This window comes from Chironomus tepperi, unplaced genomic scaffold, assembly GCF_022539635.2.
Source record: "Chironomus tepperi strain 1889 unplaced genomic scaffold, CSIRO-AGI_Ctep_v1 contig_419, whole genome shotgun sequence".
In the NCBI taxonomy this organism is placed as follows: domain Eukaryota; kingdom Metazoa; phylum Arthropoda; class Insecta; order Diptera; family Chironomidae; genus Chironomus; species Chironomus tepperi.
Window position 1 is genome coordinate 39459 of NW_027226541.1, and position 13971 is coordinate 53429.

Genomic DNA, 13971 nt, shown 5'->3' on the forward strand with positions numbered 1-13971 from the left:
ATGATGGAAAATTGGCAAATTAATCAGGCATTTGTGGCTACAAATTCATCAATACTTACCATCAAGTCAAACCATCCATCGTCACGCGTTATTGTGAATCCTTCACGTGATATTGTTGTTGACACTCGAACACCCATTAAGCCCATACCCATTTTTGTAACAACACGTCCGCGAACAACAGCTGAACGGCTGCATGAGTTTGCAATAAAAAAAGGAAAAAAAAAAATGTTATTTTTTGGAGGTTCTTATTCAGTAAATGTTTTTGGGAAATTAAGGAAAAATATGTATAAGAAAAAGAATCAAAAAAAATTATTGTTTTGGAATTGACAAAAAAAAAAGGAGGTAAGAAGTTGAAAATGTCAGAGGGGTGGCTTGTTGGTAGTCAAAATTTTAATACTTTTTTTGGCGTGTGAATTGATTTTTTAGATACGTCAGAGTTAAGATTGAATGAGAATATTAGACGATATTTGGACTTCTAATGTCAAGACGGGGACGTAATGATGCATTGAGCAGCTGATCATGCTGCTTGTTTGTTATTGTAATATACATAAATGGAATTAGACAATTTCTGAAGATATTATTTATTTGAATGAGGAAATCAGGAAACTTTTGGACATTAACTTGTTCTAATCTCAAAATTGAGATAGCGAAGAATTCATAAAAATAGATTAAAACCAAATAACCCTACCTAAAGGTTGGTAGCTCTACAATAAAGATAGAAATGCTTAGATTTCCAATTTACCACATCCGAGTTTAACATATATAAAGAAATGAACAGAATTCAAACAGAATTAGGTTTTTTGATTTATATCTCATTCGTTGGAACTAAGTATGACTGTAACAAATCTACAGGAAGACTATCATTCTTAATCGAATTGAAGGGAACTTTGATGGGTTGGCAACAAGCTTCAGCTTCGTTGAATAAGGATTTCAAGTCTAACTTTGTAGATTGTAATAGCTAACGTAGGTGGACAAAGAACGCTTAAAATAACGCTGTTGATTGTGATAATATTACTTTTTGTATTAGAAATTGCGAAGTGTGAGCCACGAGTCACAATTTCTCTAAACGACCAGTAAAGGTAAGTATTTCATTCTGTGATAATTATAATATTGAGTAGATCTTGAAGTCTAATTGATTTTTATTTGGGTCGAATCGATTTTTCCATAGAGCATCTATGTTGGTTTTGACATTGACCTCTGGTAAAATATCAATCCTTAGATAAGTTCATCAAAGAGTTAATCTTCACAAAAAGTATCAATTTTCCACCAAGCTTTTTTTAAATAGGACAAATCGGTTAATCGATCCAAAATCTGATACCAAACATCAAGCTGACGCCAGATTTCGAATAAATCAACCAATTTATGCTATTCGACTTACCACCCCCTGCAAAAGAAATTAATTATCAAAATCATGATTATTAAAACAATTCAAAAAAAAGTATTTTCATCATCATATCCAAAAAGGACGAATTTGTAAACAATTTTTCATCCGTTCCTATTTTTGGTCACACACAATATTTTTTTCTTCATAATTCATTTCTTGTACAAATTGTAAAGAGAATAAAAATCATTAAAAATAAATTTATACAAAATTACACATCACAAAAAGCTTCATAAATTCATATTAAGTTGTTAGTTAGTTCTATTAATAAAAATTACATGACTTGAGACTACATAAATAACATAAAAAAATATGTGAAAAAAAATCATAAAAAAAAATCATGCAAAAAAGTTGTTTTTTTTTTTTTTTGGGTAAAATGGTCGTGACTTTTGATTGTCCACTAGCCCTTACCTTGCATTAAAATGTGTCCAAAATACGCTGCACATTGTCATTTATGTGTGGGTTAGAGAAGGTTAGTAGCGAGTATAGAAATAAGGGTAAGTAAGAATCTTTTGTTAGAATTTTGACAACGAATTTTAGTTTTTTTCTGATTATTAAGTCTATATGGGGTTAATATAGGGTTAGTTATGGGGGATGTTAGAGAATTTTCTAAATTGTAGCATGTAGCTTAGTGGATGTTTTACTAATTTATAGCATTTTTTTAGAAACTTGTGTCATTTTGCTGAGAACAAAGCTTTAAAATTGTATCGATTACCCCCATCTGCACTCATTCATCCTCAGCCACCATTCACACCACTACAGTCACAACCCACACCAATCCAGCCCCAATCCACCGTTAAATCCCCCAATCCACCAAAAACTCATTCAACCTTCTCTTAAAAGAGTGATGAAACCATAATAGGCCTGCTCCCTTATTAAGGCCATTACACCCTACTCCCCCCCCCCCACTCTGGGTAACGTTCGGAAAGTACAAAGCATTACGGGTAAAGTGTTGGTGATTGATCAATTCCGCACCATTTTACTATTTATGACTTCATTATAACTAACAATAAGATACTCAGGAAATCACACGGTGCATAAGTGCCCTTAGATCCGGTTTCAGACCGATTTGACTACTTGACCCTGACATAAGGCTAGATTACGCTGAATCTACTTTAGGATTAGAGACTCTTTAGCTTAAGACCAGATTTGTCGTCATTTATATGCCGTATACCGTCCGGGATGTGTTTAGACAGACCTCATTGTCTTCACGGATTTTGTAGGGAACAGTTGACTCTACTCGACTGGGCTCTATACAAAATTCTAGTCTTCTTCGTGATCTGTGTTTCAAATCCATTCATTCCATCCAATATTCACATCCAAATTGCAATCAATCCTGCCTCGATAATCTCAATTCAACTAAGAAATTAACTTAAAAGTCACCCTAAATTTTCCTCAATTTTCATTCCTTAAACTTCCAATTAACCCTCAATATCAAGCATACAATTTCATACATTAGTTCCATTAACACATTTAATCCCATAACAAACTCGTCAATTCCCTCAATTCACACATAAAAATTCCATTTGAAATTGTAGAAAAAATTAATAAAAATTTTCCAATTATTTTTCTTCTGTTTTTCCTCACACAAGAAAATGGAAAAATAGTCGAGGATGATTAAAAAATTATAAAGTTGGAAGATTTACAGCTTAGATGATGAGGAACATAATGAGATTTTTTTTCTGCTTCTTATTTTTAAATTGCAATTAATTTTATTTAACTTTGATTAACAATTCTCAACAAGATTTTTTCATGTTTTTTTATTGCTTCTTCTTTTCCTCATTCATTCCAATAAAGTTTAAATAAATCAAATGTGGAAGTTTGAGGCAATTAAGAATTTTAATTAGTTGAATTTTTTTGCTTCAAAGATGCGAAATGTTACTTCAATGATGCATACTTCTGCTTCAAAGAAGTGAATTTCTGCTTCAAAGATGCAAACTTTTGCTTCAAAAGATGCAAACTTTTGCTTCAAAAGATGCAAATTTTTGCTTCAAAGATGCAAAAAAGATGAAATTTTCTGCTACAAAAAAATTAAATTTTTGCTTCATAGATGCAAACTTTTGCTTTAAAGATGCAAATTTTTGTTTCAAAGATGCAAACTTTTGCATCAAAGATGCAAAATTCTGCTTCAAAAGATGCAAACTTTCGCATCAATTTTCGTTTCAAAGAAGCGAACATTCTCAATAATAATACAACCTGATTTATAATCTTGTTAAAAAAAAAACAATTGTTCAATTTGATGCAAAAGAAGGAAAGCAAGACAACGTTCAGCAAATAAGACAGCATCAGCAACCCTCCTCACTGACTGACTGTATTTCCTTATCATTCCTCACATTCTCCCCCAAAAAATAATAAGATAAATTCTCATACATATTTATATTCGAAGGTGTTTTTATCATATGGCTTAATGAGTACTTTAACATTTAATTTATTTCGAAAAGAATTTTTCACAAAAAAAAAGCACCAAAAAATTAACGAGAAAAAGAGGAGAGAAAAAAAATTGTAAAATTTATGGATGAGATGGCAAATTGTACAGAGAATTCACATCTTTGTGCTTCCTTTTAATTTCAACATGATTCCTCTCTCGTGTGAGCTTACTTGTATGAATTTATCAGGAATTAAATGAGGAAATCGCTTAAAATTTTTCTTTTTTCCTTGTTTTTTTAATTAAATACTCAAGAATGATCAATTGCTGAGCTTATCATTGGGATTTTTTATTCTAGTCTCTGTCTTATGGGGGATTGTGACGCGTTGTTTGTAGGGTAAACTGATGTTTTTGCTTAAATTTGAATTAATTTCGAAAAAAAAAATTTTTGCATCTTTTGATGCGAAAATTTATATCAATTTGAAAACAGAACTTTGCATCTTTGAAGCAAAAATTGGCAATTTTTAAGCTAAAGTTTGCACCTTTTGATGCGAAAGTTTGCATCTTTTGATGCGAAAGTTTGCATCTTTTGATGCGAAAGTTTGCATCTTTTGATGCGAAAGTTTGCATCTTTTGATGCGAAAGTTTGCATCTTTGAAGCAAACATTTGCATCTTTGAAACTGAAATTTGAATCTTTGAAGCAAAAGTTTGCATTGTTTGATTCGAAAGTTTGCATCTTTGAACCAGAAGTCTGCATCTTTTGAAGCAAAATTTTGCATCTTTGAAACCGAGTTTAGCAACTTTGAAGCAGAAGTTTGCATCATTGATGCAAAACTTTGCATCTTTGAAGCAGATTCATCTAGCATTCTGAAAATTCCACAATTTCACAATCCATTCCTCCATAAACCATTCATAATTGCACGCATTTTACGACTCTTTACCACATGAACTAAAAAACCCCAAAATTCACACTATTCTCATAGTAATGTGATAAATCCAGCAACCACACGTCCCTCCCATCCTTCCACATCCTATCCAATGTCATCAAAAAACTTTAAATAACATATAACATCTAATATTAACTACTTACATCCTCATATAAATATCTACAGTGCGTTCACACGACATACATGGATGTAAGATGGGAATATTTATGACATAAGACACAAACCCCACCCCTACCCCATTCTACCCCACTTAGAAAATGGAAGGGAAAATTCAATTAAATTGTTACATGAAAATTCCATTGCTTGTGCCTGCCTGCCTGACTATATATATATATGCACTAATTTTAGAAGATGTTTTTTGCCTCATTTTAAGCAACACATATGCGTGTGAATGTATAGCAGTGCCTTATGCCTGCTTTTTAACAAGCAATTCATTCGTTATATCATTAAGAGTCATAAAAAGTCGTGTTTGCACTTCACATTACCTTGTAAGTATGTAGGATGGATGGATGCGATGTGCTGGATGGAAGGAAGGAAGGAGGCAACTTGAAGGGATTCATTGAGATGATTGAAAGGGATTTTAACGGATTTGAAGTGAGTGAAAATTTGGAATTTTGGTTGAATGAGTTTTGAGGATGTGAAGTTGCTTTTTGGAGCTGATAAGAATTGATGCTGAATTTTAAAATTGGATGATTCTTAATGTGTAAGCTGTATTAATGTGAATAAGAATCGTATGTTAAGCACCATTCTGGACTAAAGTCGTGTGCTGAGCACCATTATGTACGAGTACAGTGCTCTAAACACAATTTTGAACCAGAACAGTGCACTGAGCACCATTTTGAGCACTTCTTTGAATTATAATCGTATATTGAACAACAATATGTACTGATACCGTGTATTGTACACCATTAAGAGCCAAAAACGTTTACTAAGCACCATTAATAACAGAATCCATGTACTGAGCACGACTCTCAGCCAAAACAGTGTACTGAATACGATTCTGAGCCTTAACAGTGTAGTGAGTATTATTTTGAACTAAAATCGTGTGCTGAGAACGAATCTGAACCAAAACCGTGTGCTAAACACCATTCTGTACATAAATCGTGTACTGAGCATCATTTTGAACTCAAATCGTGTACTGAGCACGAATCTGGAACAAAATTGTGTGCTGAGCACTATTTTGAGCAGAAATCATGAATTAAACACTATATTGGCTTGAAATCGTACAATAAGCACGACTTTGAACCAAAACAGTATACTAAGTACGATTCTGAGCCTTAACAGTGTACTGAACACCATTTTGTACTAAAATCGTGTGCTGAGCACTATTTTGAACCAAAAGTGAGTGTTTAGTACTGTTTTGAACTAAAACCGTATACTAAACACGACTTTGAGCCAAAAATTCACTCTGTCACCCTCCGATTCACCCCGCATCCCTTTCCCCATCAATACCTTACCTCCCCCAGCATCATTTCCATAAATTAAGCCTCTAAACTCTAAAAAGCAACCGAATATCACAAAAGAGAGCAAGAAAAGGGATGGAGGATGATATGAAGCATAAAGGAAGCGAACCATAAGAAGAAGTAATTTAATTTTCAAATAATGAGACACATAAAGTAAAGCAGTAAGCAGTAAGCAGTAGGAACAAGCAGCAAGTGAGAAAATGAAGGGAAATGAAAGTCATCGAAAACTTTTTGGCCTTCCTTACTATAATCAAGGCACACAAAACAAAAAAAAGAGAGGAAATTTTAGTGAAAAACCGACACAAAAAAAACTGCTGTTCTTATGCTGCATGCTAGTCATAAGCCAGTTTCCATGTCAGTAGCAGTACAAGTTCGTTCCCCGACTCCTTTCTCACATTCATTATGTGACGTTGGCTCTGATTAATGACATAAAATGTTCTTTATTGTTTAGGGATTCTCGTTATGTTGTTGATTTTTTCTGGGGAAGAGTATGGGGTGACTGGGTTGGCTGGGGGGTGGGGATTTATGTATGAAGAAAGTTTTATTTAGTGAATTCATTTATTTCAATGTTTTTTTTTTCTAAGTAAGGCATGTGCAGCTAATGATTTTCTTTTTGGTTGATGTAAAAAAAAATTTCGCATCTTTAGAGGCAGAAGTTTGCATCTTTTGAAGCAGAAATTTGACTTTTGATGCGAATTTTCCTTCTTCTGAATCGAGTTTTGCTTCTTTAGATTAAACGTTTGCATCATTTGATACAAAGTTTGCATCTTTTGATGCGAAAGTTTTCATATTTTGACGCAAAAGTTTGCCTCTTTTGATGAGATATTTGCTTTTTTTTAAGCAAAAGCTTGCATCTTTTGACGCAAAAGTTTGCGTCTTTTGATGCGAAAGTTTGCGTCTTTTGATGCGAAAGTTTGCGTCTTTTGATGCGAAAGTTTGCGTCTTTTGACGCGAAATTTTGCATTTTTTACTTTTGATTCTAGAATCAGAAATTCTCTCAAGAAGTCATACCCAAGTCATATCCACCCTAAAATCATCAGTAATTTCTCATATATTCATATTTGTTCCGTCCTCATTCCACACATGTTGATAAATTTGCAAACGAGGCAGCCTCACCCGCCCACAACTTTCTTTTTTTATCCCTACATATACCTTGTCGTTCTGTATGTCTCAGTATTGTCGACGATAATGATGACTTGAGGAATGAGTTGAAGTAAGGCAGGCAGGCAGTCAGCAATGGCAATTGCTAATGTTGAGTACGACTAGAACTGGGGTTACATGATGTGGGGTGGGGGTGGGGGTAGGAAATGTTTTAAAATAATGTTTAATTATGTTGCAAACATAAATTTCTCGGCAGCAATTACAACACAGGCTGTATGGCTGTATATGAGGCAAAAAGAAGGAATTTGAGGATAAAAAGTGAAAATTGATTAAAGCTAAAAAAATTTTCCATTTTCCATTTTCAACCCCTTCAATGTAGTTTTGGAATACATAAAATAAAATGGAAATAAATTTAAAAGGCAAAGAGACATTAAAATGGCAACAAAATAAGGGGTTGGAGGGAGGTTTCGTGGCTTTTATGACTATCGTTCAAGATTAAATGGGGTTATGGGATTAATTAAAAATTTAGTCGAAATTGTGTAAATTATTAAAAGTTATGGTGTTGATTGTTAGACAGGTGGGAAGATGTGGAGAGTCGTTAATTGTCAAAGATGCGAAGTTCTGCATCAGAGATGTAAAGTTTTGCCTCAAAGATGCAAATTGTTGATTTAAAGATGCAACTTTTGTATCAAAAGATGCAGAATTCGCATCCAAAGATGCAAAATTCGCATCAAAAGATGCAAACTTTGCGTCAAAAGAGGCAAACTTTTGCATCAAAAGATGCTTTTGCTTAGTTTTACTTCAAAGATGCAAACTAAATCAAAGTCGTTATTTGTACACGACTAGAGGGAATTTTGAACAAAAATTGATAAGAACCATACAGCTTCGAACACAACAGAAATATGCATAACATGCAGAACGATGTGTTAACCTCAGCAACTCCCCTCAAAAAATCAAACTTTAAATTGCCATAACAACTTGTTCCTCAATAGTAATACAGCTACAACCGTTTATGCTTCGACAATTTTTCCCTCGTTTCAATTCCAACAGAATAGATATAAATATTCACATCAAGTTTACCCCTTTTTGTACAATGCCTCACATACATGCCATACATGCCTGCCTGCTTCCTTTACATGAGGCAAAAAAAAAGTTGCGCAATCATACAGGCATAGATCAAGGATCAAGAACGTAAATGTATGTAAATTAATTAAAAATCATAAATTATGTTTTTTTTTGTGACATGAAGGGGTTGGGGGTTGAGGGGTTGGGGGTTACGGGTTGCTGTAGCAATTAACGATAACTAAATGTCTTTTACGTTCCTTTTTAGTTCCTTTTTTTGGTTCCAATCAGTAAAAATTGTTGACACTTTTATTTCAATTTACCCCACCTACCCCCCCTCCCCCTAATGGCAACCCCCCAACAACTTTCTTTAAGTAGTTCCGAACAAGTTTTGAGTACGACACAATGAGCTAATGACTTTCCATCGTTTCCTTACTTTTTTTTTTTTGGGGCTATTGTGTTGGAAATAACATGAAAAAATGGGATTAAAAGTTCCTTTATGGTGTCGTAATCGTCAATCTCTTTTTTTTTTTTTGGTTCCGTTTTCTTTTGTTGTTGATGATTTTAGTCAATTTTTTACTGTTTTTTCATAGTTTTATGATTTTCTTTTCTTTTTTGTGCTGCTGATGGTATTTTATGGGTTGTGGTAATTTAGAGTCTCTTTTTTGGTTACTTTTAGGTTTATGATTTGGAAAAAGAGTTTGAAAGTCTTTTTTTTGAAAAAAAAATTAAACTTTTGCATCATTGAAGCAAAAAGTTTGCGTCTTTGATGCGAAAATTTTGCGTCTTTCAAGCAAAAAATTCAATTTTCAACAGGAAAAAGTTTTAAAGAATTTTTGAAAAAAATGAAATTTTTGCATCATTGAAGCAAAAATTTTGCGTCTTTGATGCGAAAATTTTGCATCATTGAAGCAGAAATTTTGAAATTTGCAATTAAAAAAGCAAAAAATTTGATCATTGAAGCAAAAAAATTTATGTAAAGAAGCAGAAGTTCGCATCTTGAGAAGCAAAAATTCGCATCTTTGAAGCAAAAGTTTGCATATTTGAAACAAAATTTTAAAATCTTTGAAGCAGAAAATTTTGATCTTGGCATTTAAGAAGCAAAAGTTTGCATCATTGAAAAAAAAATTGTAAATTCACATCTAAAGATGCAAACGTTTGCAGCTTTGAAGCAGAAAATTTCATATTCGCATCTACAGAAATAAAAGTTTTCATCTAAAGAAGCAAAAGTTTGAAAGTTTGCAACTGAAGGGGCAAAAGTTTGCTTCTTTGAAGCAGAAATTTAAAAATATGCATCTAAAGAAGCAAAAGTTTGCATCAAAAGAAGTGAAACTTTTCATCTTTTGATGCAGAACTTTGCATCCTTGAAGCAGAAATTTCGCATCTTTAAATTGTATTTTTGTGTTTTCAACTTTAAAACATTTCAAAAAAGGTTTCAATTTCAAAAACTTTTTTTTCAGTTTTCATATTTCTTTGCATCTCTTCACTCCATTTCGCATCAACCCCGTCTAATTTAAACACGTTCTCAGACACCCTTCACATACATTAAAAATGTGAACTCTTTTATTCTTGTTCCTGTTTTGTTACCGTTTTTTGTTTGTGTGTGAAAAGGAAGTGAAAAAAAAAAATGTAAATCGTTAAAATTTTCACTCAGTTTTCCAACTAGTTATGAAACTATGAATAACATGTTTTATGTACAGTGCTGTGTCTATACATCTTTTTGCATCTTTTTTACTAGATTTTCCTTTTCAAAAAAGAACTAAAAGAAAAGGAAATTTTTATGGTAATTTTTTTTTTGTTGGTGTTTTATGCTTTTATGCTGGATATTGGGGGTTCTGGTTGTGGATATGACATTGGTAACTGGATTTCCCGAGCTTTTTGGACCGCTAACCTCAGTTTGAGAAGCCCTGGTCACCAAAAATCCATCATAATTCACTTAAATCCTCAAAAAAACCCAATTCCGATTATCAATCCACAGAATCCCCAACAATTCCCATCTCATCCACACCCCAAACCCCAATTTCTTCCACTTCCCACCCCAAACCCCCCAAATCCCCCCAAATCCCCCCACATCACCCCATTCCCACCCCAAAAACATTCTTCTTCGCACGCCTCATTTTATTGTCTTTACACTAGCTTCTCATCCATCTCACTCACACATTCTTTTCAAACAAACAGAACTGCCTCGAAGGCATACAAAATAAAAAAAAATTTTTCTTCATCTTTTGTGCTTCTTAATGAATAAGTTTTACGAGTGCAGAGTTGATACTAAATATGTTGATATGCAGTGTTGTTAGATGGGTGTCGTTCTGGGTGGGAGTTAGTTAGAATATTAAAGTGGGGATGAGCTTTGGAATGGTTTTGGTCAAGAAGCTAGACATTTTAATGTACATGACTGTACTCAATGTACTTGTTGAATTTACTAAATTTAAGTACAGTAAGTACAGCGTACTGACTCTTGGTTTTGGCTAATGTTCCAATTATTTTGTCAAAGTTGACTGAACGGCATTTTCATGTCAAATTAAGGGTTCTTGAGTATTTTCAGTCTCAGACTCGATTTTAGTCTCGAGAATTTCATTGAAACTGGGATTTCGGGAAAGCTCGAATGTCAATATGACATTTTGTTATCCAAAAGACAAACCTCAAAACAATTTGGAGCAAACGTTCTTGCGCCGGAGCACACCTTTGTGTTAAATCACAACCGGAGCTACACATAGCAGACCATGATGGTGAGCCACGACCAAAACTATACATGGTATTCGATTTATGGCTCTTGCAACAGTTTTTGGAGGCACACTAGTATGTCGCAACAAACAGTTTTGGACAACACTGTCCTAGAAGTTATTTCAAGTAACCAAGATTGTTCAAACTCATTCTAAAAGCTAGTCGAAGCTTAATTGTAGATCTACCTTCAATCAAGTAAATAGACAGTCATGGTTACAAGAGTATGGGTACATATTTGAGCTCTCTGATTTGAGCTAGAATTTATTGAAGTCTCGGTTTTAGCTTCAGCTTTAACCTCAGCTTCGGCTTCAGTTCTGAATTCAGCTACAGTTTCGGCTTCGTCTTCGGCTTCGACTTTGACTTAAGCTTCGGTCTTGACTTCGTCCTCGGCTTCAGCTTCGGCTTTGGCCTCAACTTCGGCTTTAGCTTCGGACTCGATTTAGGCTTCGGCTTCGGCTTTAACTTAGGGTTCGAAAACGAGACTGAAAAGTGGACCAAAACCGAGACTTAAAGCAAACTATTCGAAGTCCGAATCTCGAAAGCAGTCTACTGACATGTCAGTAGACCATGTGATTGTCTCAATCCTTTGAACCCTCAGTCATCCCCACCCCAGAATCTACAACTAACATCACCCAAAGCACTCCATGTTCAACAACACTGAATTGATATTTTATGCTTTAAAAAAAACTGAAGGAGGAATAAAAAAAAACTTAAAAAGGATGCTTAAAAGAATAAAAAGAATAACTGGGAATGTATATATATATATATAATCTGTGAGAGATGCAGACGGGGGCACAACATAAAAAAACTGAACACGGTTAGAGGAACTCATAAACTCTTTCATTAGAATCGTCTTTCTAGATCGTCATTAAAAGTATATATAAGAAAATTGTGGAACTGCTGACTTGAGTTGTTGTTGTTGTTAGAGAATCGAAAGGACAAAGTTTCAATTGCAAAGCTTAATATTATGCTCATTATGGTCAATTAGTGACCGAGATTCAGGAAAAATGTCAAATAAATTTTTATTGATGACATTTCATTTTTAACTTTTTTTTTTTCTTTTTTGTGGATGATTAAGATGCACGAGGAGAAGTTGGGAAAAAGTAGATAAGAAGAAGTTGGATTGAGCGAATTAGTGCGCATGGGGTAAACCTGGGGTGCAGTGCTACACCTGGTATACCTATAGTGGTACCTAGTGGTATACCTGATGTATTAATACACCCAGTATAGTGACGAACCAAGTGCGCACCTAGTACGTACATAGTCTGTACATAGTACGCATCAAGTGTGTACATAGTGCGTACATAGTCTGTACATAGTGCGCATTTAATGCGTCACTAGACCCGGCATAGTAGCACACCTGGTGCGTCATTATACCTTGCATAATGGCGCACTTGTTGAACATTACTACAACCGGTATGGTAGCACACCTAATGTATAACAACACCACGTATAGTGGAGCACTTGGTATGGTACGTTTGGTGTACAGGACTACACCCTGTGGAGTAGTATCACCTGGTGTGGTAAAGTAGTTTACCTGTACGATACCCATGGTGCACCTACACCATCCCATATCATACCATACCTCTACAACCACTTTAGAATGTCATTAACTATCAATGTACAAGAATCGCACAATCCACACCAGTTTAGACACTTCAATAGTTAAAATTAATTCCAAACCATCATCCAAAAACAATCTCAAATACATGAAAAACTTTCTCAATTATCAATTTAAAAGGGGCATGAACCGCACGTAATGCACGATTTTTTACATCACAATGAATATTTCCATTAAAAAATCCCTTTTTTTTCGTAAATTTTTCAATTAATTACCAGAAGAATTTGATACCAAAAAAATGCCTTTGATGGCCATCAACTCTTATTTTTCTCGATTCACATCACAACAGCTCAAATAGCAGCCAGAGCAACAAACAAAAAAAAAATCATTAAAAATTTAAAACTCAAAAGCTTTTGTTTTTAACATGGATAAAAAAAATGGTAATTGAATGTTTTTTTTTTTGACAAAAGTTCCCAATTAGCTTTTAAAAAAATATGTTGTTAGTTACAGAAATCCTTTGTTGTGGATTTAATCTCATGTTAGCCAATTACATTGCATGCAATGTTTTCTTGAATGGAAACAAAATTGCATAATCCATTCAAAAAAAAATATGTTGCAGTAAATGGGTTATTAGGGTTTTGTTTCTAGGGGGTTGCTCATGCATGATGTGGACTATATTGTGACAGTTTACGGAGTTGTCATTTTGTTATACATCAGTCGCAGACACATATGTCACATTGTTGTGCAACAATCTCCAAAAAATGTCACATTGTTGTGCAACAAACAAGAAAACATGTTACATTGTTGCGCAACAGTTACTAATATGACACATCATTTCCTAACAGTGACAAACTATTTGAATTGTTATACAACAGTTTTAAGTCATTCTTATTGTGATTCAACAGTCACAAACGTGTCAAATTGTCATTTAAAAGCTACAAATCTGCTAAATTGTATAACACAAGCTATAATTGTGTCATTTTGCTACGCAACGATTTCGAATTTGTCACATTGTAGTGCAACAGTCTCAATCATGTCACAATGCTGTGCAACAATAACAAATTAGTCACTCTGTTGCACAATCGTTATAAACATGTAACATTGTTGTGCAACAGTCACAAACATGTTACCTTGTTGCACAAGAATCACAAATTTGTTGCGCAACGATGACAAATCTATTAAATTGTTGTCATATTGCAACGCAACATATCACATTTTGTTACGCAACATTTACAGATATGTCAACTGTCACAGCCTAATTTTAATGTCACTCCTAAAATTCTTAAAAAACTTCATCATTTATGAACAACGCCCCGAAACTAAATTCATTAATTTTTGTTAAATTTTTTTAAAGAGACAAAAAAGT

General features: G+C 34.0%; 1 protein-coding gene across 2 annotated transcripts in view; it reads right to left on the reverse strand.

The window, feature by feature from the left end:
- Ten-m (teneurin transmembrane protein Ten-m) overlaps positions 1-13971 on the reverse strand; it is a 175220-nt gene that overhangs the window by 8032 nt on the left and 153217 nt on the right. The window contains exons 11-12 of one of the 2 annotated variants that reach the window (XM_070649069.1): positions 1793-1819; positions 60-189 (exon numbers count right to left, since the gene is read on the reverse strand). In XM_070649069.1, coding sequence (XP_070505170.1) covers positions 60-189; positions 1793-1819 — 157 coding nt within the window. The remainder of the gene's footprint in view (positions 1-59; positions 190-1792; positions 1820-13971) is intronic. The other variant, XM_070649070.1, reaches the window with a different exon arrangement.